This window comes from Corylus avellana, chromosome ca1 (genome assembly GCF_901000735.1).
Source record: "Corylus avellana chromosome ca1, CavTom2PMs-1.0".
Lineage (NCBI taxonomy): Eukaryota > Viridiplantae > Streptophyta > Magnoliopsida > Fagales > Betulaceae > Corylus > Corylus avellana.
The window spans coordinates 20212356-20239673 of NC_081541.1; the positions used below are offsets into that span (position 1 = coordinate 20212356).

The 27318-nt window shown below is 40.5% G+C and overlaps 1 protein-coding gene and 1 pseudogene across 1 annotated transcript; one reads left to right on the forward strand and one right to left on the reverse strand.

Annotated features, from left to right (window-relative positions):
• Positions 1-27318, reverse strand: part of LOC132167192 (uncharacterized) — an 88862-nt pseudogene that overhangs the window by 35131 nt on the left and 26413 nt on the right.
• LOC132175775 (putative pentatricopeptide repeat-containing protein At1g68930) lies at positions 14747-26400 on the forward strand. Its single transcript, XM_059587830.1, has 2 exons — positions 14747-17373; positions 25870-26400. The coding sequence occupies exon 1, from the start codon at positions 14842-14844 to the stop codon at positions 17071-17073; it is 2232 nt and encodes a 743-aa protein (XP_059443813.1). The 5' UTR covers positions 14747-14841; the 3' UTR covers positions 17074-17373; positions 25870-26400.

The following is a 27318-nucleotide window of genomic DNA, read 5'->3' on the forward strand; positions in this document are numbered from 1 at the left end:
AGCCCAAGTAGCACTCCTAGTCCGGCAAAATGAGGAGCTGGGCCTCTGCTTCCCCGCGCAATCATAGTCTGAAATCAATCGGAATGGACATTTGGAGGAGCAAGAAAACAATAGCCACCATTTTGATGGTCACAGTCACCAAGGTGAAAGTCGTCGCCACTAGAGTAACAATGCGAAAATAGTCACATGGAATCCAATGCTTGGGAAAACGCCCGTAGAGGCGAAAACTCTGAAAAAATGACAGAACCTGGAAGAAATCAACCCACAATCGAAGACCAGAATCAATCAGCAACTAGTCTGCGAAGTGAGGTAGACAAAGCCGTAGTGGTCCTAACGGAGTTGAAAACGAAACTTGAGGCCATGGAGAAAAAGGAGAAATACAAAGCTGTAGTGGTAAGCAAATTCTTCGCTGGGGTGGAGACGCCCTTCACGAGCATCCGCTCCCCAACATATTCAAAGCGCCTCAGATTTTGAGCTATAGCGGAGTCAGGGACCCAACTAAGCACTTAGAGAATTACTAGATGCACCTGGCATTGCATGCCACAACCGATGAAATTGGGTGCAGAGCTTACTACACTCTCGGGAAATGCTAGAGAGTGGTTTCGGAGTTTGGTGCCTAACTCTGTGGGCACCTTTAAAGATCTTGCTCGAATTTTCCTCACCCACTTCTTGGGATCCAGAGAAAGAAGAAGCCTTCCGGATATCTCTTGACGCTCCACTAGCGAGAGGGAGAGAGCTTAAAGAAGTTCATGATTCGGTTCAACATTGAGAAGCTAAAAGTAGAAGGCCCTACTGATGGCGTAATATTTTCTACCATCTACAACGGTATCTCTCCTAAGGAACCAGTGGCAAGGAAAATTGCACAGAGAGAATCGAGCAACCTCCAGGAGTTATTAGATAAGGTAGATGAATTCATCAACGAAGAGGAAACCTTGAAGGCAATGAGGTAAGCTCGAAAGTTGCCCAAAACGTTTGAGGAGAAAAAGAAGAAGGATCATCAAGGGTCAAATGCTCCGAAACCCTTCAAGAAGAAGTTCAGAGATTGCAACTTCACTCTGCTCAACGCCAACATTTCTGAGGTCTTGATGGAAGTCAAGAAGGACCTAGAATACCAAAAACCCCCAAGAATGCTAGGGTTTCCATAGAATCAGAACTTGGATCAATACTGTGAGTTCTACAAAGTTAATGGCGACTACACAGAAGGGTACATAGCTTTGAGGCATCTCATCAAAAAGTTCATCAAGAATGGTAAGCTTGTTCGATTCTTAGGAGAATAGAGAAGAGCAAATCCCCCTCAAGAAAACTACATCCGAGAGGTGAATTACGGTGACCCACATGATCACCGATAGCAGGAACGTTATCGAAGTAGAAGCCCCGATCATAGAAATCAGGATAGATATCCTCGGGAGAACATAGGAAGGCCAGGGGAGCCTAGACGAGAGCATGCTTGCCTAGCCTAAGACCTTCAAAACCAACCAAATATTCCAGAAATCCACACAATAGTAGGTGGATTTGCAGGAGGAGGTGAGTTAGGAAGGGTAAGAAAGGCATACGCCCGGCAGTTGGGGAGCTCCCATGAAGTTTATACAATAGAGAGGCCAATGAAGCAGACCAGGAGGAACGTGATGGTCATCGATTTCTCTGACAACAACTATGCAGGCATATCGTCTCCACACACGGATGCCCTGGTCATCACATTGACAGTAGCGAATCACAATGTCCATCGCATCCTAGTGGATAATGGAAGTTCGACAAACATCTTGTATTAGTCTGCATTTAAGAAGCTGAACCTGGGATAGGAGAAGGTCGTCCCAACCAGCTGCCCCTTGATGGGATTTACAGTGGAACAAGCACAACCGGTTGGATCGATCGAACTAGCGATCACGGCTGGATCGTATCTGAGGTAGGCGACATGATGGTGCATTTTCTGTTGGTTGACCGACCATCAGCTTACAAAGCCATCATCAGAAGAATGGCTCTCAACAAACTAAGGGCCATAACATCAACTCCACCCCTCAAGATGAAATTCCCAACGCACTACGGAGTTTGAGAGGTAAGGGACGATCAACGAGCCACCTGACAATGTTACAACATCTCCATGAAGGAATGTCCTAAGATCCCAACCTAGGAAGGTGGCTGCAAGGAGAGCAGATAGCAAATAATGGGCGGCGAACAGATTGAGGATCTCGAAGAATTCTCGGTTGGCAAACCAAACAAGGTTATCAGAATCGGATCCCAGCTAAAGATGGTTGTGAAAGAAAAACTCATATCTTTCCTTCGTGAGAATTGTGTCGTGTTTGCCTGGAGTCATGAGGATATGCGGGGTATATTGCCCTCGATAATGGTGTACAAGCTGAATGCTGATCCCAATTTTAGGCCAGTGCAACAAAGACAAAGAGGATACTCGACCGAGAAAAGCAAGGCCGCTGCAGAGGAAGTCAAGAAGTTGTGTGAGGCCAGATTCATCAAAGAAGTCCAATTCACTACCTAGTTGGTAAATGTAGCGTTGGTGAAGAAATCCAACGGGAAAAGGAGAATGTGTGTCGACTTCACTGACCTTAATAAGGCATACCTCAAAGACAGCTATCTATTACCACAGAATGAACTCTTAAGTTTCATGGACACATTCTCAGGATATAACCAGATATCCATGCACGAGTCCGACCATGAGAAGACAGCCTTCATGATAGACAAAGATTTGTACTGCTACCGAGTAATGCCTTTCGGACTGAAAAACACGGGGGCTACATACCAACGGCTAGTCAACAAGATGTTTCGGGAGCAGATTGGGCGAAATATGGAGGTGTATATGGATGACATGTGCATTAGGAGCATACAGGCGACCAGCCACATCACAGACCTGATAAGTGCCAAAATATTTATATTTTAGCCCTTATCTTATATTTGTTAATTCCTTAGTTTTGTTAGTTTGTGTTATTTTATTTCTTCTATGTGTTTTTTGTGTTTTTGTAGGCTTTTGGAAGAAAAGAAAGCATTTCTAGAAGTATGGGGCTTAAAGAGTAAATTTAGAAAAAGTTATAGGTTCTGACAGTACAATCGATCGTAGGGGACCTGTGCTTGAGTGCACTTCTAGAGAACGTCTAGACGAATGCAGTCTTGCGCTCGTGCGCATAAGAGGAGACTCGATCGCAGTGGTGCGATTGAGCGCACATGGGCTGCGATCGAGCGCACCTGTGCGCTGGAGAAAAGAATCAGTGGCGCAAGACTCTTTTTTACTTCCATATTAGGGTTTTCTAAATCTCACTTGTAATAGGACTAAACCCTACGAATTTTCTAGGTTTACTAGAGTTTCTAGGATTTCTCTAAGCCTATAAATAGATCTTTAAGCCTCACAATTCGAGATGCAATCTTGGGAAGAGGAATTGGAGGCTACTTCTAGGAGTCGTTTTTGGTTCTTTCTTTTCCCTTTATTTTAATTATGTGTAACTAATTACTTTAGTAGGGCTAGATTGAAGCCCTAGTTATGTTTCTTTAATATTTCAATATTGGCGCCTTTGTGATAATCATATTGTGATGCTTAACGTGATTAATTCTTGTTTTATTGAATTCCTCATATGTGTGTGATTGGCCATTATATGCATATTGTATGTATTAGTTATTTAAGTCAATTTGGATGATCGAGTCTTGGGCTTAATAAAGTAACAAAAGAATCTCCTCATGGGTTCTTGGGTTAATCAACATGGAAAATCGGGAGTATACACCCATGCCCTAGGCTCCATGTGTTTGTCAATTTCCATAGATTTATGCTTTCTTAAAGAACAACTTAGTATACACCCATGCTAAATCCTTTAAGAAACAAAAGAGTTAGAGTATACACCCATGCCTAATTCGTTGCTTAGGAAAATCTATAGCTTAAGGAGTATACACCCATGCCCTTAGGTTGGCAAACTTTAAGTATTCATAATATGATTGGAACAATTGAGCATGATTAGTGGTGGATATCACAGCCCTACCTTTTCATTTATTTTCATAGTATCAATTTAGTGACAATCTTGATATTTTAAAAACTATTCTAAAACTCGTACTTGCACCCTATACTATCGTTTTGATTTCGTGCACTTGCGAGTAAAACGTACTGAATATTCGCCTATTAATTTATGAGGGTATTTGGCACAATAAGACCTGGTAGAGGCTTTCGACACGTTGAGGCGCTATGGGATGAAGCTCAATCCCTCCAAGTGCACATTCGGAGTATCCTCAAGAAAGTTCCTCAGATTCATCTTCTCTCGGAGAGGAATCGAGGCCAACCCCAAGAAAATCAAGGCGATCCTGGACATGCAAGCATCGCAAAACAATAAGCAACTTCAGCAACTGACGAGAAGAATAACAGCACTAAATCGGTTCATCTCTCGTTCTACTGACAAATGCCTTCCTTTCTTCAAAATATTGAAGAAGGTTTTCTCTTGGAACCCAAAATGTGACAAAGCCTTCAATGAATTAAAGGAATATTTGATCAGCCCACCACTGTCGAGCCAACTGGTGGAAGGAGAAGCTCTGTATCTATACTTGGTAGTGTCCCCATCAGCCATATGCTCAGCTTTAATCTAGGAAGAATAGAGGGTGCAGAGGCCCATCTACTTGACTAGCAACGCTCTGCACGGAGCAGAGGAGTGATACCCTTGAATTGAAAAGCTAGCCTTCGCCTTGATCACATCCGCTTGGAGATTGAGGCCATATTTCCAAGCCAATACCATCAAAGTGCTGACCAAGTACCCTTTGCGAAAGATCTTACAAAAGCTAGACTTGTCGGGAAGACTAGTCAATTGGGCCATAGAGCTCGGGGAATTTGACATAGAATTTCACCCGAGAACATCTCTAAATGGCCGACTTTCTGGTCGAGTTCTGCAATTTCCCCAAAGAAGAAGAAATGCCTTGAGAAGAAACATGGGTGGCATGTGTAGATGGATCCACCACTAGGAAGTATAGCGGGGTTGGGGTAGTTCTCAAAGGGCCCGACGGAGAAGAGTGCGAAGCAGCAATGCAGCTGAAATTCACCACCACCAACAACGAAGCCGAGTACGAGGCCATAATTGCTGAAATGAATACGGCCCGAGAAATGGAGCGAAGAACTTAGAGGTTAGAAGCGATTCCCCAAGTGGTGGTCGGACACATCAAGGGGGAATATGAGGCCTGAGGAGATAAAATTAAAAGGTACCTAGTTAAAGTAAAGAAGGCCATGGAATTCTTGACAAGATAGCCTTCACAAAGGTGCCAAGAGAAGAAAATTCACAGGCAGATGCCCTAGCTCATATGGGCTCTGCCACCAAGGAAGAGATTACAATGGTTGGCCGTCCGGTTCAGGAGTTAGCTGAACCCTCAACTATTAGAGTGAATCAAGTCGCTTGTATTTAGGAAGAACAAGGAGGCCCGGAATGGGGCCATGATATACTGCAATTTCTCAAGGAGGGCAAATTGCCATTTGACAACAAGTTGGCTTGAAAAATCTGCATCCAGGCCGCCCGCTACATGTTGGTTGATGGAGTTCTATACCGAAGAGGCTACACCCTCCCTCTACTCAAGTGCATGTCAAAGGATGAAGCCACCTACCTACTCAGAGAAATCCATGAAGGTGTATGTGGCAGCCACTTAGAGGGAAGAATGCTAGCCCACAAGGCCGTCCGAGTAGGATACTACTGGCCAAGGATGAACCGAGATTCCCATGAAATGGTCAAACAGTGTGGCAAATGCCAACGATTTGACAAAATAATGACCAACCCACCCGAAGAATTAAGCTCGGTTTCGGCACCGTGGCCTTTTGCACAATGGGTGGTCGACCTAGTAAGACCACTTGCAACAGGAAAAGGAGGATGTCGGTTCATCGTAGTCTTCGTTGACTACTTCACAAAGTGGGCAGAAGCTAAAGCATTGGTCATAATAACTACCAGGACCATAAGGAGTTTCCTTTGGAAAGTAGTTGTTTGTCGATACGGTATCCCTCACACTTTCATAACCGACAATGGTAAGTAGTTTGACTGCAAGCCATTCTGAAGTTGGTGTGCCAAGCTGCATATCAAAAACTACTTATCATCTCCTTGACATCCTCAAGCAAATGGTCAAGTAGAAGCAACAAACAAAACCTTGATGAAGACTTTGAAGAAGAAGCGAGCATGGGTTGAATTCCTTCTGGAAGTACTATGGTCATACAGAACCACAATCTGAACACCAACAGGGGAAACCCCATTCTCTTTAGCGTTCAGATTTGAGGTGGTCATTCTAGTAGAAGTCGGTTCAGTTAGCTTCCGAATAAAACATTACAATCTCGGGACGAACGAAGAAGGAATGAAGTTAAGCTTGGACCTACTCCAAGAAAAGAGGGACGACACTCAAGCAACAATTGCAGCTTACCAGCAAAGAACAACCAGATATTTCAACAAGAGGGTCAAGCCAAGATAGTTCAAGATAGGAGACTGGGTCCTTTGGAAGGTTAGCATAGCCACCTGGGATTCAGCAGAAGGCAAGCTCGAACCTACATGGGAAGGACCATAGAAATTTTTTCGGAGTCATCGACAAGGAGCATACTACCTACAAGATGTGTAAGGAAAGCAGCTACCTAGACCCTGGAATGCCGATCATTTGAAGAAATACTATCAGTAATTGTTGAATTTTTATTTTTGTTTCTTGTAATTCTTGAACATTTCAATAGTATTTATTCATGAGTAAAAACGTACTTGAGCATTGGAGGACCCTTGGCCAAAACGACCATCGAGCCCGATGACGAATTCCCTGTCTTGTAGGGAACAAGAGAGTAAACCCTTAACAAAAAAAAAAATTCTTCTTCATCGAAAACAATGGAGTAAACCCTTAACGGAAAAAAATAAAAATAAAAATAAAATCTCTCTTCGTTGGAAATAAGGGAGTAAACCCTTAACAAAATCCCTCTTCATCTGGAATAAGGGTAGTAGCCCTGAAAAAAAAAAAAAAAAAAAAAAAATCCTCTTCATCGGAAACAAGGGAGTAAACCCTTAACAGGAAAAAAAGAAAAAAAAGAAAATCCTCTTCATTGGAAACAAGGGAGTAAACTTTTAACAAAAAAAAAAAAAAAAATCCCTCGTCCTCGGAAACAAGGGAATAAACCCTTAAAAAAAAAATAAAAAAATCCCTCGTCCTTGAAAGGAAAGGGACTAAACAAAATCTCTCCAGACTTAAATACAACTAGGCAATACCAAGCGCAGCAAAGCGGATAAACAACTTGACAAGCCAAGAAGGGAATACCCCACACAACTACAGCTAAAATCGCGCCAAAGAAACAATATGCAACGCATCAATGGAATCAAAGGTAAACATTTCATTAAAGATTTTTTATTCTTACAAGAAAGTTTAGCTACAACAATTACAAAAAGATCCAGCCACAACCATTACAAGAATAGTTAGCTGCAATCATCACATACAAACCCGACTACATCAAAAGCATCACATCCAGACTCGATCTAGTACTCGACGTCCGAGAAGATGCTGTACAAAGAACCACATTTGGGCAAACACCCAGGAATATGATGAACCAAAAATTTAAGGCCTTTGACAGGCCATTGTTGTTTATATTGCAGGCTACTCTCAATGACCTTCACTTGGTGGGCCATGCTATTCAAGCGCCCTAGCCTTCCATATCCGATATTTTCTCCACAGTCTCCGGCACTTCTCCTCTTCCTTCAGAAACAACCGGGTGGCAGAGTAAACATCGGAGGCTTTCTTCCGCTTGTTCTCATGAATATTGACGAGATAGGCCTCAAGATCTACAATCCGATGGTCTCGCGACTCCAGCTGTCAATCTTTCCAGGCTATTTGATAGTCCTTTACTTCAATATTGGCCATCAACTTCACCAATTGATTGGAGCGAACCGCTAGGTACTGTTCCCATGCCTCCAACAGCAAGCGTAGTTTGGCGACCTCGGCCTTAGAAGCACAAGGAACACAAGAATAGAACTGCTCAGCTTGTGAACGGGAAGAGAAAGCGGCATCATCAAGAGGCGAACAGACAGTAGAAGTAGCAGACGACTCTGTTTCCGCCAAACTCCTAGACGAAGAAGCAGAAGTCATGAAGAAAGAAATCAGAGAAAGAGAAAAATCGAAATCATTTGAGTGAAAATTCTCCACACCAAAGGGGATATTTATAGTATGAAAGCCCTTGGAAAACGATAAGTCACCTTTAAATGCTGAAGACGTCCCATGTAGAGCCGCCTGGAAAATCCAGCCGGTGCAGGCTGAAAAGAAGAGTGACAATGCTCCACTTGTCCCACCGTCGAAAAATGTTCAAAGCAAGAACATCAAATGCCAAAAGACACACGAGGAACTTAATGACCAAGGTTCAAAAAATTACTTTTCAATCCTCGGTCATGGGGGGTAGTACAACTGACCATAGACAACAGAATAAGGAAATCGAAGGCAGCAGCAAATCAAACGGAAGCATTCAAAAGCATTTGGAAATACCAAAGTTCAAAGTAGTTCAAAAAATATACAGAAATAGAAAACGAGAAAACAATCCTTATACAGACATATTGGCACAAGGAAAAATAACAAGGTTCTAAGTCTTGGGAGTTGCTCCAACAACATCAGCATCATTTTCATCATCTATGATAATCTCGGGACCAAAAGGCTCGGGGGGTAAGTTCGCTTCTGGTCGGAACCCATGCACATTGACCTCTGAAGCATACGAAATCAGATTTCTGCCAGTATCAACCAACTCATCAACGGCACTAGCCGAGATGGACAAAAAGTCAAAGTTCACAGTGGCTGGATCAATATCGATTCGCTCCCAGTTGATAGTCAAGTACATACAGTTCTCAAAACCCTAGTGAAAACTCCCTTGTCCAAAGTAAGTCTCGAAGCCTAGGAACAAGACAGTTCTACAAGATAACAAGTCGCCTTAGCCTTCCAATAAAGGTACCCTTGGCGGAATTGACTACACCTATCCCGAGAAGCCCTAAAGTCTACTTGAACCTACTTGTGAGCATCCTCCGATTGGGACAACTGACCCTCAAGCATCTTGGAAAGCTTTCGGAAACCCTTTTAGGAAGTCCGAGCTTGGTGAAGCTCTTCCACAACTTAAAAATGCTTTGGAGTGGCCTAATGAACATTGGCGTCCACTTCCTTGGCATGATCCACAAGCTCCTGATTCTTCTGAGTTGCAGCATCTAGAAGCTCTTGAAGATGCATGTTAGTAGTCTCCAACTCAGAATGCTTTTGCTTGCTTCCAAGAAGCTCTTGATCTTTTGTTGCTAGCAAAAGACGCAAATTCTCCACTTCATAATCGGGAATCGAACCTGGAATCTCCTGTGAGCTAGAAGCCTCTTGCCGATTACTCAACTTTGACTCTCTCGTCGGCATATTCCCGCATACCCTCTTGAAACTCTTTATACCAACTAGCAATGAGAAGAGAAGAATGCACAAACAAGGTCATGTCAGATATAGCAAAAAAAAAAAAAAAAAAAAAAAGGACAAACACGACTTACCGAGTAATGATGGTGGACTAGTTTGTCCACAAGCATCTTCGGAGTTAGCTGACCTTCCCCTCGAGTATAGTTAGCCGGCAGCATCTTGGTAATCGCAGTCAGAGGGTGCCCATTGAAACCCTTGGCCAACGATCTGATTAAGGGCGAGTTTCTCCTAGAGTGCCCTCTCCACGGCTATCCTCGATATACGAGTTCTTGGTTGGAAGAATCGACGGGAGCACTCGGAGGATTAGTCTCGGGAGAAAGGATGTCATGAGTTTCACTCTGAACAGCAGCTGGTTCCCCTGACTCCTGGGGTCGAACACGCAAAGGAGTAACTTGCAAAGTTTGTCTCCTTTAAAGGAAACAAGTTAGGGATATTAATCTTGGGAATGATATCATCAGACACGCCATGAAATGAGAGGGGCTCCCCGAAGGTCACTACAGCAGAAGAAGGCCTGATCGAGGATACCAGGCTCAACAACTCTAAGGACTTGTCAACTCTTGCCTTCTTGGAAGGCTCCCCTGTGGAGTTTTACCTTTATCAGCCTTCCTCTTTGGTGCAGGGGGGTCAGACTTGGCAGAAGGAACATATGAGACCGCATCCCGGGTTCCAAAAGCAGAACTAGAGCCTCCCGGAGCGAAAATCTTAACTCCACTCAATTTATTTGAAGACTGATTGACTCTTTGCGCTCAGGTCTTCTTAGCTTGGAGACGAGCCGGAGATTTTTGAACCGCCATCTCGGAGGGGAGAACTGGTTTCTTAGGATTCCCTTGGCGATCCCAAAGAACCTTACCAATAGGAATCTGGTAACCTAAGTGCTCTCAGAGAGCGAAGTCGGTAACAATGTTGTTGAAAACCATTCGAGCTTCGTTCTCGAGCAGTTGGGAAAATTCCAATATGTAATCCACCCAACCCCGTTGCTCCAAGTCCAATTTAGGACACTCCTTCCCTATCAAAATAATAATAATAATAATAATAAATAAATAAAAAAAAAGTGTGCCAAACAGAAGAAGAAAAGAGGGATCAAAGGTACTCACAACATTCTCGGGAAGCTCTCCACTTTCGTAGAACAGTGTGATTCAAGGGCAAAGCGCCTGACGTAGACGCTTCCCAAGCCCCTAAAACATAGAACTGTTCCACCCAATGTTTGTTGGTGGAATGAGTCTTGCCAGGCTCAACAAATTGGTTCTTCCCGCGAACCATGAAGGTCACCGTCTCGGTATTCAAATGCATATGAGGACCATATATGTTTAAGAACTCCACAACCGACATGGAGTGTCCTAGAAACACAGTAGGCCACAACAATAGTGTATCAATGAAATTCCGTCAACCATTTGGCATCAATTGCCCTGGGGCCACCCATAGAAAAGACAACATCTCCCTTACAATGGGAGAGAAAGGGAAACGAACCCCGGCCATGAACATACGCTCGTAAACGCATATGTCACCTGGACCGCTTACCATCCCGGTGGAGTCGTCGGGAAAATGCAAAGAAACCGAAGATGGAATCTCATAGTTGTGCCTGAGCACCTTCTTGTCGAGCGGTAAAAAACAGGACCTCTGCTTACGAGGGTATTCTAGGCGCAGAGAGACCTCTGCCCTGGAAGAAGACGCCCCGCCAAACGGGAGGATCTTGCAAACAAACCCCTAGATCGCCGAATTAGAGGAACTTCCGGTGATTGTTCGTCGAGAGCTTCGGCATCAGAAGATTGGGGTTGATGGGAAGAAGACATAATGCTGGAGAAGCTGAGTTTATATAGGCTTTTACGGGATAAAATTTCAGAAGAGTTGAGGCTATAAAGAAATGAGAAGGAGGAAGTGACCATTATAAAGCGAAATAATCTTGGGTGAAGCAACAAAGCATTTAATGCGAAGCCATGATGAGATTGCAATCGCACCTAAACCTAAGAGACTCAAGCCATACTTTCTTTCAAAAAGCGCAACAAAAGGCACCATTCAAAGACCGACACCTGTCTCACCGATTCTTGCACTCAGATACAAAGCAACTCTTGAGGACGAGCAACGGCTCATTTATGAGGATAAGGACAAAAAATTTCAAAATCAAAGATTGCACCCAATAGTCGGATATCTGGGGCACGCAGGTGTCAAATTCTATAAATGGTTAAGACGCCAGAATTAATGGATACAAGGAACCAATCAAACGAAAGCAACCGAAGGATCCATCACCAAAAAGGGAGAAACAAGAAAAATCAAAATTTGAATTCTCTTCTCCCGAAATCTCGGAAGAAGGAATTCGGGGGGTAACTGTTACACCAAAATCTATCTGACAACAAAGCCCATAGCCAGTCGATCAAGGTAAAAGCCCAGCGTGTTCATATGGGCCTACTAAGAAGTAATCCAAATTCGGAAGCACGAAAATGACTTCGCTTTACCAAGCTCACACTCTCGGAAGACCATGTTCACTCGGTTCGCATCATTTATTGAATCAGCAACATAAGCACCACACGGATAGGACAACTATGGGCAAGATTTGCACTGATCATGCTAACAGCTTGATTATGGCTTAACCATCGGGGTAGTTACGACACACTTAAATATCATTGACGGTTATGCACCATTCTCTGGATCACACCAGCCATAGTAACTGCTGTGCACCATTCTCGGAATGATATCAATAGCAAGAACGGTTTCTCATCAACCATAATGGTCAGAGAACCAGAATATTAACTCCTCCGTCCGTGACGCCCAGATCTCGGATCTTCCACCCAATCATCATTACCATCCTCATGAGACCTAACTATAAAAGGCTCATAGACAACAGGCACATATAATAATTCATTCTCTACTAAGCTCTATACTGAGTTTATACAGACACTGACTTAAGCATCGGAGGAGGTATGCCCCGGCCACCACTCGGCGCATCCTCTTAAGGAGTGTTGTTATTTTGTAGGAAAGAAAGAAAGTACTAGCTCAATATTACCGATCTACCCTTGGGTCCACCATACCAGAAACTGTACCAATATGTTTAATATCCTAGAAATATTTATAATCTTATTCGTCAAAATCATATAATATTTCCAATCCCAAGTTAAGAAACTATAACCCAAAATAATTTAAATTATGACTAGGCTGTTGTATCATGTGGGTGGCGTGCTAGTGATCTGCTGCACCGGTTGATATGTATTCTTGAAATATCCTCTAGCAATGGCACGGAAGGCCTTGAAGGGAGTGAGTTATCCGTGTCTCAGCCAAGTTATATCGATGATATTATTTCATATATTCTCATTATTTTTGTATTACAATTCATCGAAATTAACAAATTTAAATTGTTATTATTTGTTGTTAGCTTGTTGCAATATTATTATGAATAATTGAATTAATTTATTATTTTAGAAAATCCATAACCTATTTTATATATAAAAAAAAGTAGATTAAATCATCTCATTAAAAGTGAAAATGAAAATTTAATTTGTTTTTTATTTTCAAAATAAGATATAATGAAAGATGAACAAAAATATAAATTTTCACATTAGTCTAAAGTTATCATCTAACCATTACTAAGAGAATGATTAATACCTCTGTGTCTTATTATGCTTAAGAGGTTGCTGATCCTTTTGATTTGCATGGTTCACAATTGGAAATGTTAGAATCAAGCTTATGTAATAGTTTTAAGACGCCTAATGAACTTCACCACTTATGAAAACGGCGCGAAAGTTTCTATTCTCCTACATAATAGTCCATCCTAACACATGACTATAGATAGGAGTACTATACCATTGTAAATAAATTAGGGGTATCAAAAATTACCGGGAAACCGGAACCGGAACCAGGAAACTGGGAAACCAGGGACCCGGTTCTGGTTCCGGTTTGAAAAATTCAAAAACCGGGTACCCCGGTTCTGGTATCGGTTTTTGGTAACCGGTTTTTTGTGGGAAACCAGGAACCGGGTTTCCATTTTATTTAATAATATTTATGTATATATGTTAAGCTGAAATTTTTAGACAGTCAATTTGGAGAGTAGGAAAAATGGAAAACAACGAAATATATTGTTTGAATATATATATATATATATATATATATATATATATATATATATATATATTGTTGGTAGTTTATATTTATTGTTGTAATATTTATATATATTGTTACTTTCGTGTATAATATTAACATCTAAACAAGATTTGATGGAATTCTATTGTTGGGTTTATTGGCTTGATTGCATTAGTTGTTCATTTTCTGATGTTGGAGTCTTTAAGTATCTGGAAATTTGGTCAATTGGGTCACTTATTTGATGCCTTTCTTTGCATAAAGTTTGGTTCTTATAATTTTTTAGGCTCACAATGAAATATACTGTTTGAATATATATAAAGTATTTATTGTTGGTAGTTTATATTTATTGTTGTAATAATTATTTGAAACAATCACAACAAAGCTCTTTTAATTTAGACAAAAAGATTAATAGATTTTTTTTAAAAAGAGCCAACTTATGAAAAAAAATGGGCTTATTTTAGGCACAATACCTAAAATAAGCCCCAAATTTTTTTTTTTTCTTAAAACCCAAGCATCGATCAGAAAACCGAATCCTACCTACAACCTGACCCCGGTTAACGGGTCCCTGGGGTTCCCCGGCCCGGTAAACCAAGAACCGGGGTACCCCGGTACTCGGTTCCCGATTTTGGCCAAAAACAGGGAAACCGGACCGGATTGACACCCCAAAAATAAATTATAATAATAACATTTCCCTTTTCACAGTCCCCCACTTTGAATAGAAAAAAAAAAAAGAAAAGAAAATTATAATAATAACAAAAAGAGAGCCCCTTTATTAGAATGTAGTGTAAAACCTCATTTTATAGTCTTTAATAAAAATTTGATACGTCAAATATAATAGAGATGAAAACACTGAATTTTTAATTCAAATCAATATCATAGACCTTTCTGTTCATTTTAACCCACCATCCATCACCGAACCTCTCACCCATCTTTGAGCCATCGACACTAGAGTCTCCAAAACTTACCATGACGACAACTTTGGTGGTTTTATCGGTGGTTTTGTCGATAGGTATTTTGTTAAGAGGATAAAATTATTTAGTGTGAAAAGTTATAAAATATATAAAAAAAAATAGTATCCAAAACATTTTCTTAACATAGACAAGCATTTGTGGCGATGGTGACCCGGGCTGAAGCCCATCCGGATCCTCCACTCAGTATCCTTGCGTAACACGAATTCAACGGAAGGGGTTGTGAATTTTGTGTAAACCCAAGCGGGCCAAGCCTATTTGAACAGCAGCTTTCTTTGAAGGCATTGCCTTCTTTCTTTGTTTTCTCGTTGCTTGCTTCTTTCTTTGTTTTCTATTGACTTGACTTCGATTTTTGCATTCAGTGCACAAAGAAGCCGTAACACTTCTTCCCTCCACCCTATAGTTTAAAACAATGGCGGCGTCCTCTAACTACTACTGTGCCTTACTCAAACTCTGCTGCGAAGCCCGGAAGGGAACCCATGCTAAGAAGCTCCACTGCAACATAATCAAAACCTTGATAGACCCAGAAACCTTTCTATCAAACAACCTCATGAACACCTACAGTAAACTAGGCAACATAGAATATGCGCGCCGCGTGTTCGATCAGATGCCCCACCCAAACCCCTTCTCCTGGAACACCCTCCTTTCCGCTTATTCGAAATGGGGTCATCTCACGGAAATGCAATTAATCTTTGATCGAATGCCAAATCAAGATGGGGTTTCGTGGAATTCGCTTATTTCTGGGTACGCGTGTTATGGTTCTCTTTTTCAGTCGGTGAAGGTTTATAAGCTGATGTTGAAGGATGGAGCAGTTAATTTGAATCGGATTACGTTTTCGACTATGCTTATACTGTCATCGAATCAGGGGTGTGTTAATTTAGGCAGACAGATTCATGGGCAAATAGTGAAATTTGGTTTCCAGTCGTATGTCTTTGTGGTTAGTCCTTTAGTGGTCATGTACTCGAAAATGGGGTTAATTTATGATGCAAAGCAGGTTTTCGATGAGATGCCTGAAAGGAATGTGGTTACGTATAATACTATGATCACGGGCCTTTTGCGAAGTGGGATGATTGAAGATTCAAAGCGGTTATTTTGGGGTATGAAGGAAAGAGATTCGGTTTCATGGACAACCATGATAACAGGACTTACTCAGAATGGGTTGGGCAGAGAAGCGATAGATATGTTTAGAGAAATGAGGTTGGAAGGTTTAGATATGGATCAATTTACTTTTGGTAGTGTGTTGACTGCTTGTGGGGGTCTGCTTGCCCTGGAAGAAGGCAAGCAGATTCATGCTTATATAATTAGGACTGATCATAAGAATAATGTGTTTGTTGGTAGTGCTCTTGTTGACATGTATTGCAAATGTAAAAGCATAAAATCTGCCGAAACAGTTTTTGTGAGAATGACCAGTAAGAATGTTGTATCATGGACTGCAATGCTAGTGGGTTATGGTCAAAACGGGTACAGTGAAGAAGCTGTTAGGATTTTTTGCAATATGCAGAAATATGGGATTGAGCCAGATGAGTTTACACTGGGGAGTGTAATTAGCTCATGTGCAAACTTAGCAAGCTTAGAAGAGGGTGCCCAATTTCATGCTCATGCTGTTGTTTCTGGCTTGATCTCTTTTATTACAGTTTCCAATGCGCTTGTTACGCTGTATGGTAAATGTGGAAGCATTGGAGATTCCTGTCGGATATTCAATGATATGGAAATTAAGGATGAAGTCTCGTGGACTGCATTGGTTTCAGGGCATGCCCAATTTGGAGAAGCCAATGAGACGATTGATCTGTTTGAAAGAATGTTGGCTCAAGGTTTGAAGCCTGATGGAGTTACTTTCATTGGGGTCCTTTCAGCTTGCAGTAGAGCAGGATTTGTGGAGAAAGGACATCACTATTTTGAATCAATGATAAAAGAACATGGAATAACACCGATTGCAGATCATTACACTTGCATGATTGACCTTATTAGCCGAGCTGGAAGATTGGAAGAAGCAAAAACTTTTATAGATAAGATGCCTGACCATCCTGATGCAATTGGTTGGGCCACCTTGCTTAGCTCCTGTAGATTCCATGGTAACATGGAAATAGGGAAATGGGCAGCTGAGAGACTTGTGGAATTAGAGCCCCAGAACCCAGCGAGCTATGTCTTGCTCTCAAGCATGTATGCTGCAAAAGGGAAATGGGACAATGTGGCCCAATTAAGAAGAGGAATGAGAGCTAAGGGAGTGAGGAAGGAGCCGGGATGTAGTTGGATCAAATATAAGAACAGGGTGCACATATTTTCAGCAGATGACCAATCAAGTCCATTTTCAGATGAGATATATTCTGAGCTTGAGAGATTAAATTGCAAAATGATAGAGGAGGGGTATGTTCCAGATATGAGGTCTGTTCTTCATGATGTTGAGGAGTCAGAGAAGATAAAGATGCTTAGCCACCATAGTGAGAAGCTTGCTATTGCCTTTGGGTTGATTTTTGTCCCTCCTGGCCTTCCCATACGAGTGTTTAAAAACCTTAGGGTCTGCGGGGATTGCCACAATGCCACAAAATATATTAGTAAGATAACCCAGAGAGAGATTCTTGTTAGAGATGCTGCCCGATTCCATTTATTTAAAGATGGAACATGTTCGTGTGGAGATTTCTGGTGATGGGATTCGATTTTCCAAATATGTTTAGTGGTAGAGAACAACGGCTATAATACTTCGATTCCACAGATGCATTGAGATGTCACTGGGTTGATCGAATCAACAATATTGTAAAGAACATCTCCGTGATTTAGAAAACAAGTAGAGGTTACCTATGGTGCAACCAACGGTCATGATTTTGAATTTCTTAAGGGCCCAACTTTTTTTCACAAGGAGAGATCGATGTTGGGTGGATCCGAGTTCCTTAGCCTATGCCTTCTGTGATTTGAAAAGGCCCAAAGAGCCGAAGTCCCGATTGCTGAGGTAAGGACTGCTGTTTGTAAGTGTAGCGAAATGCCAGCTAGTGGTGTTGTTGGTTTTTATTTTTTTATTTAATTTAATTAATTAATTTATTTTTTGAACAAAATGTTTACTTCATTGATAAATCATTGATCAAACAGGGCCAATTTGCTCACCGATTGCAGTACCATTTGGCATTTCTTCAATCCAAACACTATCTATAATACAATGGCTTCTCTAAATAAAGTATTCGCGTCCCTCTTTACATGTTCAATTCTCCAAGATCTCAATAGAAGCATTACCTCTTTGACAGATGGCCAAATTTACTCCAATTTTTATTCCCCGCTTTGACCACATGCACAATTTGCAAGGCATCTCCCTCCAAATTATATCATAAAAACTCATATCCTTACTAAATTTCACAGCACATAAAGTTGACAAGGCTTCAACAACAACCAGATCTACCAAAATATTTTTTGGAGTACTACTTGCTGCCAGAACTACTCCCTCGTGGTCTCGTACTACAACACCAATCCTTATTCGCCCATAACCCTTATCCACATCTTCTTCCCACTTAATTTTAAATATACCTATGGGAGACTTATTCCAAAGAATTGGTGTTGCAACTAGGAGAAGACTATGCACTTCACGCTCTTTTCCATTTACCCTCCTAAATTTATCACGAGAGTCGCTGTTTCTCGGAATACTTGGTTAGGAGGAGAGAAATCACCCCCATGGACCACAACATTCCTTCAAAATCATATTTTTCGGGCCACCACTGTTGGGGATTGTGCCCTGAATCCTAGTGAATTTTAAATCCATGTTAACATTCAAGTGTTTGTAATAAATATATGATTTATTCACTAATTAAATAATTTGAGCATATAACATATAAAATGTGTTTTACATGTTTATTATCAAAGTTCATCATATTTGTTATTCATGTGAAAGGTCCTATGATAACATTGAATATGACTATGGGTGTGAGTTAACATTGGTATCACAGAAGGTCTTAGTTTATAATCCTTGTAATCCTTAAATATAGAAAGTTTGCAGTCGGTAAATGGAACTGGGCATTCCATTTTGAGTAAGACTGTTACACAATGAATTCGGAGATCTACCTTAATTTAGTGAAGCGAAGATTTCAGATTGATGTGTAGTTACTACAACCCTAAGGCACTAAACGGATCAATGAGTTGTCTTTCCACAAAAATATTGTTTATAAGGAAAGACAATAACTCCTTAAAGACTACTTACGACTTTGATTCTAAATCCTAAAGGGATTGTGGACTCAAATGTTGCATGGAGATTGCTTTGATACACCAAAGGGTGAGATCAAATATACGGTCAACAATTCCGGTGTGTTAGGTTTATTTTGGCCTTATTCAATGATCAAAACATTTTATTTGTATTTTCCATTCCTTCCCCAAATGTTGGGGTGAAGATTGGATGTTTAGTAGTTCTTTGTGTTCTTCGTTAGGAAAACGTAAGGACAGACTTGTGATGGGACTTCGAGAAGTACTCTCGACTAGTGTGTTGGATAACACATCAAGACAGGACTCAGTGTAGAGCTCTTAGCTTTCACGTTAGATGGACATCAGGGTAGGCTCATAATAGGACTTTGTGAAGAGCTCTTGGCTTTCTCGTCAGATAGGTGTTAGGATGGGCTCATAACGGAACTAAGCTATTGCTCCTTGTCAACCCTGTTGGATAGGGCATCTGAATGTGGACGTGATAGGAATGCAAAGGTTTTACTCTCCACGTCATGACGCGATTCATTTCCCGTTAAGACGTAAAGAAGGATTTCGTTTCTCATTGGATGCCCGTCATGACAGAAAGAACAACTCCTTGGTAACTTGGTTTTTCTTCCATGATTTATCTTCCCATTGCTTGGAAAAGCATTGGATGTGTTTATAGAAGTATTCTAGAATGTTTTGGCACCCGGACATGACTCGGACATCACTTGGGCATCACTTGGAAGTGATTAGGTCACTTAGGAATGTTTTTATCGTCACATAGGTGCCAAGATGCACTTCTGACATGCTGGCAGTAAGTTACTACCCAATTCCTATCATGACGGAATTGAATTCCCATCATGACCCGGTTCGTTTCTACATAATATGGAGAACCATTTTTACCTAGCAAATGTCCGAATTTGAAGAAGCTCATTAGAGACAAAGTTGTTGAGTTTGCATCATTTGGAGCTCGGGAGAAAATGTTATGGCCAAGATACCCTGATTGGTTTGTTTCGCCAAATGACTTTTCAGCTTTATTTCAATTTTGCCCTCTTTCTTCTTACATAGAGAAGAGGACGTTCATTTGGGAGACTAAGACCTCATAGTTGATTACTTCTCTATTTTTATCCAAGAGGGATTGGGTTGAAAGCCATCATTACTTTCCCCCTCTTTATTTCTCAGAAGCGTTCTTCTATGTTTCACCATTGTTGTACCAAGTGGGTTTACTAAAAAGCTTGAAGTTTTCTACCGCTTGGGGGTTTTTTGTTTTGTGTTGAGATTTAAACCACACCATACGCTTTTGCAACTGCGAAGAAGTCTACCGAATGGTGGGTGATGAAATTCGCTCCATAAAGATGGTCAGGTAGGAGACAAGCAAGTGAGTTTGTTGTTCTTATAGAGTCTAGAGACTTACAAGGGTTTGTGAGTATTTTTTATTGTCTGTAATCTGAATCTTCGTATAATGATTTTCCGTGTTTGGCTGCCCCAGAGTGGTTTTTCCCTTTTGTTGATTCAAAGGGTTTACCACTTCGCCAACAAATCTTGTGTTGTAGATGTGTGGATGTTTCTATAGTTGTTTTGTTTTAATATTGAGCATTGCTATTTATTTTCCTTTTATAAACTGTTTATGCATTTGATTTAGTTATATAAACTACTTGCGTTTGATTTGGGGGCAGAACACGATCCTCTTGTTTTATCAATTGGTATCAAAGTGGATTCACTCATTTTGGACTAACGTCCTGAGTGTGTTCTTTTTACCTATAACACCCTAGGGAAATCAATTATCTGGTAAACTGAAAGTATCATAATATAGATAGGTTTCCAAATGTATCTGTCAGGTATCGATCATCAAAATATAATACATAATACTAACAATAGTTCCAAATAAACTAAGGTAAGGTTTAACTAAATAAAGCATAATGATGATCTCGAGCAACTCCAGACGAATGGATCCGTCAGCATCCCACATCGACTTTGAACCATACAAGGTCCAAGTCCTCAAAAATGATCCTAAGGAAATCCTTCATAATGACTACGTGTCTCCCTAAATCCATCCTTAGCTAAGCTAGTTAAACCACGCAATTATACATAATGGAGATGAAAGAATACAAGGGTAAGTCTGATGATTTAGTGAGTAAAAATGCACACGATGTACATGTCATTTGAATGATGATCTCAGTTGTTAATAAATCTCATGCAACATTGTTATGTGACAGTTTGTCATGCATGCAATATTGATATGGTATATGCTGTAATTATGAGAAGGAAGTTATTGTTCAAACAGTATGATTTACCCGAGATATTACTCATTTTTAGTAGGGTTGGTGCTGTATCGAGTGACCTGTATTACAATGCAGGTACCTCGACCATCAGACACTACTGTTCATAACACTAGTAGCCCGACCGAGTCTGACCTCAGGTGGCCTATGCTACTAATGATGTACGCCCTATAGTGACCTGCCAATCAAACATAGCTACACTGATTACGAAACAACTATTGGATCGAAGGCCCTTATAACACACACACACATTTGACCATAGAGTTAACATGTATAGTAAGCCTATGGTCGTTATCCCGCACGTATCGGTGCACCATGTCATACAATGCAATTAGTCTTATCCATCTTTTACATGCATGCTTTAAAAAATCTCACCATGTTCATTATCTTGCTAAGGTAACACATGTTTTCACAAAATAGAGTTCATAGTAGATCAAAATGTATTTCATGAGAGTTGTAAAGATGCATGTTTGGTACACATAAACTAGTCGTACAATGCAAAAAGATAGTGACAAGTATTCGTGTGAGTTTGTACTCACTCATAAAGTTCCTCCACAATTTCCTCCAAATGTTTCACACCTCAAAATATGTGAAAAGACCCAACGTCAGTCCTAAATCTAAGCCAAAACGAGTCCTACAAATAAACATATTAAAAACTGAGTTCCTGCCTGCCCATCGAGCATTCAAATAGATTAGCACTAACGTTCGGGCTCGAAGCCAAACGTTCGGTCAGAGAGGTTCGAACATTTGATGTTGGGTAGAAAATCCAATTTCAAACCAAACATCCTTCTAATCACTTCTAAGCAAGTTCTAAGGATAGAAAAAGACTCCTAGCATACTCCTAGCCCAAAATAATACCTCCATTTAGAATAAAGTATGTACAACAAGATTGAAATGCTAACCCATGTTTAAACCAAGATAAAAACCTAAAGTAACATCATAAGCCCAAAACTAACAACTAAGCTACGAAAAACACTTAACCAGAGTAACAACTAGGTAGAGAATAAGCCAAGTTAAGGAGGTTACCACAAGAACTTTCAAGAAAGCCTTCCTACTCCTGCTCACAACTCACAAGACACTACCGAAGTAGAGTTTCCCTAAGGCTCAGAGGACCGAATGAGGCGTAGAAGGGCGTGGGAGTGGGTATTTATAGGGTTGAAAAGGCTGAGGGCGTTGCTGTGACAGTCCTGCAAGTCATCGAAGGTTCGGTGGTTTAGGGTCAAATGTTCGGTGTACTGTTTTACCCAAAGGTTTCTTGGTTGTAGGCTGAATGTTTGGTGGTCTTTCTGTCGAACATTGGTTCAGAACCAAAAAGCCCCAAAATCTCACTCCTAAAGCACCCTAACGAACTGAGAAATCTTGCTAACCCTCTAACTACGGTAACCATAGCCTTGTAATTACCTAGAGCACTACACTCCTCCCTTCTTATAAAAGTTCCGTTCTCAAAATTTTAGAACTAAAATACTTAGAGGAGTGGTAAAATTACCTTAGGTCCGTAGCTTCACAGGGCTCATGCTCAATAAGTTCTTGGGCAATCTTGTCCCATCCATCTATTGGCACTAACTTTCGTAAGTCATGCAGAGCATCATACTTGATGTTGCCCACAATGTACCAGTCATCATCAATCTCAACTTCCAAGTCAATCCACTCACAAAAAGAGTAGTTCCACATACAGTCCAGGGCATAGGTATCTATGCCATAAACCTATAAGGGATAAAAAAATTTTTCTCAGTTGACTATCCATTGACCAATATGGGAATGGGTATACTATCCAAGTATAAACTTTGAGAATCAAAGAAAAAACATATACAATCAAGTCTCAAACAAATGCGGGTGTCAATTCTGCATATCCCGCTCCGCTTCCTATGATGCTTCCTCAACGCTGTGATTGTGCCACAATACCTTGATGATAGGGATCGTCTTGGTACGCAGTACTTGCTCTTTCCGATCCATAATCTTCACTGGCTCCTCGGTGTATGTCAACCCTTCCGGAATCTCCAACAGCTCGTACTCCACTACCAAGTCTAGTTAGGAATGTACTTCCTTAACAAAGAGACATGAAAAACATCGTGCATCCCGACTAGACTTGGAAAACATCGTGCATCCCAACTCTATATGCAAACCTTCCCACTTTTTGAGTGATCTCGAAAGGTCCAACAAATCAAGGACTCAGCTTCCCTTTCTTCCAAAATCGCATGACCCCTAGAAACAAATGACCCCCCACTTCATATTCCAAAGGGTGTCTCCAGTTGTCGGCATAGCTCTTTTGCCGACTTTGGGCTACAGTCATCCTTTGCTTGATGATAAGCTCCTTGTCCCGAGTATCTTGAATCATCTCAGGTCACAATGCCTATCTCTCACCAATGTTATCCCAATACAAGGGTGACTGATAATTTCGTCCATAAAACGCTTCATAAGGCAGCATCCCAATAGTCATTTGATAAATGTTGTTATAGGTGAACTCAATTAAAGGCAGATACTGAATCCAACTACCCTTGAAATCCAAAACACATGCTCATAGCATATCTCCCAAAATCTGGTCAGTCCGCTCTAACTGGCCATCTATCTAAGGGTAGGGGTGACAAAATGGGTTGGCGGGTCAACCCGAATATGACCTGGGTGACCCGCCACCTGATTAGCATAAACCATAACATGATCCCGTTTAGATAAATGGGTTGAACTCTAAAACATAGACATGAGAAGAAAAATAACAAGGTAATTTGACACAACCAGTTTGACCCAAAGCACGCACACTTGCTTGAAGTGGGTGAGCAACCCATCATCCTTGAGGCAAAACTCCTGTGTTTTTCCTTCTTCTAGCAACTTCTTGATCTTCAAATAATCTGGGTCCTCAAGCTGAGTAGCCTTAATCCTTTCAAGCAATTCCGACTAAATCACTTGATTACATAAGAATGCTCGTGTACCTTTGTCTACTACTTCCAACTCTATCCTAGCGAACTCCATGACCAATCGAGGCTGAGAAACTCTGATAGCAGCAAACTCGATTGTCGACTTCCTACTTAGCGCATTAGCAACCATGTTGGCATTTCCAAGATGGTAATTGATCTTGCAATCATAATCCTTGATCATCTCCAGCCATCTCCTCTACCTCATGTTTAATTCTTTCTAAGTGAAGAATTACTTCAAGCTCTTGTGGTCCGGGTAGATCTTGCATCTTTCGCCTTACAAGTAATGCCTCCAGATCTTTAGAGCGAAAACAACTGCTGCTAATTCCAGATCGTGTGTGGGGTAATTCTGCTTGTAAATTTTTAGCTGACGTGAGGCGTAAGAAATAACCTTACTGTTCTATATCTTTACTAGCCTGCTAAGCTGATAAACAGAGAAGAGTCTGAGCTCTCAAATTACCCATCAGATTCCATTGATAATTAACTTTCAAAAACACTCTAAGAATTAATAGTTTATGTCTTAACTCACGAAGAACAAAAGTTTAAGATTTGAAGAGCCAAGGAAGAGCCCATACTCTTTTGGTTATTATCAATAATTGGTGAGAATATCTAGAGGTCTCACTATTCTTGAGATTTGTCGTGTTCTTAGTGAACGAAGAACGTGTACTTGGATAAAAAAGAAGCAAAAATATTTTCCCAAAGCCAGGCGTGGCCAACATATCTAAGTAAGTGTACTTCGTTCTTGCAATTTAATTTTAAATAGCAACTGTTCTTCACATATTCTTAATAAAGATGTTCTTGGGCATGGGAATTTGTATTTTTCGTGGTGCAAATCTCTGATTTACATACTTATTCCTAGCAACCACAGCCATAAGCTAAAGTTTGATCAAGTCACATCTTTCTAATGTGTGATGCCCCAAAATACCAAAACCCTAAGAAGGGGATTTATTAAAAACAATCGCCTGTTTTAAATTGATAAACACACAAATAATTGTTAAGAGTTTTAACTATGACAATGCTACTTTTTTAAAGAGAAACCTTCTATTTGAAATTGGCATGAAAACTAAAAATAAGCTTTTGGCCAAACGTTCGTTGGGGGACTAGCGAACGTTCTCACAGGGACTACACCGAGCGTTCGCTGACCAAATTTTAGACCAATGGGTATTAACCAAACATTCGACTTGCAACCCTAAAGCCATTGTGTAACAGTACACTGGACGTTTGGTGACAGTCTGAAAGCATTTTTAACCCATTCTCCACCTTTTTACCGCCATTCACCCCTTCTCCCACTATAAATACCCTTCCTTCTCGCCCTAAAATCCATCTCTACACCAGAAAACCCTAATTCTAGAGTGATGAGATTTTTAAGAGAGAAGGAGAAGGCTTAAAAGTGATTTGAAATCTTCAAGATAAACTATTATGGACCTACTCTGTTTTTATGTTATACATATAATTTTCATGCTCTTTACAAGTTTTTAAGTGCCTTGATAAATGGTGTTATCATTCTCTTTAAGAAAAGATAAGGTTTTTTCAAACATTTTGGAAAACACTTCATGTTTGCTTAGGTTTGCATGCTATTATGGGTTGTTATGTTTACATGTACTCATTATGAGTCCAAGATGAGAATTTTTACGTGATGAGTTGAAGATAGGAGCTTTGTATCTAGGCATTGACCGAATGTTCTTTGTATTATGACCAAACGTTCGCACTCGAGCCCGAACATTCGGCCATAAACCAGAACGTGTGAACAATGTATGGAATGGGTAAAAATAGGGTTTTTGTGAGCTTAGGCTAGCTTGCTACTTGATAGGACCCTGTGTGTTTGAAATAGGCGCCCTAGTACTGCGCATAACGATGATCTATGTTTCATTGTAGCAAGAGTCCGAAATGTCAAGAGAATCAAGCGAGCATACTAGGTAAGTAAATACTTATGACTGCTTTCCTTAAAATCGTACTATATGTTAGTTGACTGAGTACGCATATGCTATTGATAAGTGCTAAAATATTCATATTTTAGCCCCTTAATTTACATTTATTAATTTCGTAGTTTTGTTATTTTGTGCTATTTTATTTCCTTTTTGCGGTTTATGTGTTTTATAGGTTTTTGGAAGAAAAGGGAGCAATTATGGAAAGTTCGAGCATAAAGGACAAAGTTGGGAAAAAGCTAGAAGTCTTGGATCAAAAGGGAGCGCACTGTACCTAGGCTCGAGCGCACCAGAGCCCTAGCTAAGGAGCAAGCACATGCATGCGCTCTTGCACACAAGAAGAAGCATCAATCGCAACTGCGATCGAGCACAACAGAAGAACGATCGAGCGTAGCAGAAGAATGATCGAGCACAGCAGAAGAACGATCAGGCTAAGATTGAGTGCACTCGGGCGTTGGAGAAAATTCAGATGCAGCAAGACTCCTTTTCCTTCCCAAACTTGGTTTCCCAAGTCCTAGTTGAACTAGGACTTTAAACCTATGAGTTTACTAGGGTTCCTAGGACTTATAGGGTTTTTGTAAGCCTATAAATAGACCTTTAGGCGTCTAGGAAAAAACACACAATCTTGAGAGGAGAATTTGGAGGCTACTTCTAGGAGTTGTTTTTGGTTCTTTCTTCTCCCTTTATTTTAATTATGTGTAACTAACTCCTTAGTTAGGGGCTAGATTGAAGCCCTAATCATGTCTTTTTAGGATTTCAATATTGGCGCCTTTGCTACAATCATATTTTGGTGTATTTAACTTGATTATTTCCTGCTTAATTGAATTCCTCATATGAATATGCCTGATCAACATATGCATGTGGTATGGATTAGTTATTTAAGTCAATTTGGATGATCGAGTCCTGGGCTTAATAGAGTAACAAAAGATATCTTTGCGAACTTGGGGTAATCAACATGGAAAACCAGGAGTAGATACCCATGTCCTAGGCTCCATGTGTTTATCGATTTCTATAAATTTCTGCTTTCTTAAAGAATAATTTAGTAGATACCCATGCTAAATCCTTTGAAAAAGAAAAGAATTAGAGTAGACACTCATGCCTAATTTGTTGCTTAGGGAGGTTAATAGCTTAAGGAGTAGACACCCATGCCCTTAGGTTGGCAAACATTAAATATACCGATATGATTGGTGCATTGGCATATTGTTATCTTAATAGCCTGATTAGTTGTTGATATCAAATCCCTTACGTTTTCATTTATCTTTATCTTTTTTCATAATATCAATTTTGTGACAATCTTGATATTTAATTTAGAAATTCAATTCTAAACAAACTCAACAATCCTCGTGGGAATGATCTCGTACTTGCACCCTAAACCACCATTTTGATCTTGTACACTTGTAAGTAAAATGTACCGATTATTATCTATTAATTTATGTAGTATTTGGCATAACAAGTTTTTGGTGCCGTTCCTGGGGATTGTTTAATTTTGTTTAGAATTTTTTTCCCTAGTTTATTTTATTTTGTTTTAATTTAATAACTTTCCATGTTTTGTTTTTCGTAGTTCATGTGCTGTCTACAGAGGTGCGCTCGAGTGTCCATCCAGGGTGATCGAGCGCACCAGTGC

What these genes read in the sequence shown, in the direction of transcription:
- LOC132175775 (XM_059587830.1), top strand. Translation starts at nt 14,842, where the DNA reads ATGGCGGCGTCCTCTAACTACTACTGTGCCTTACTCAAACTCTGCTGC.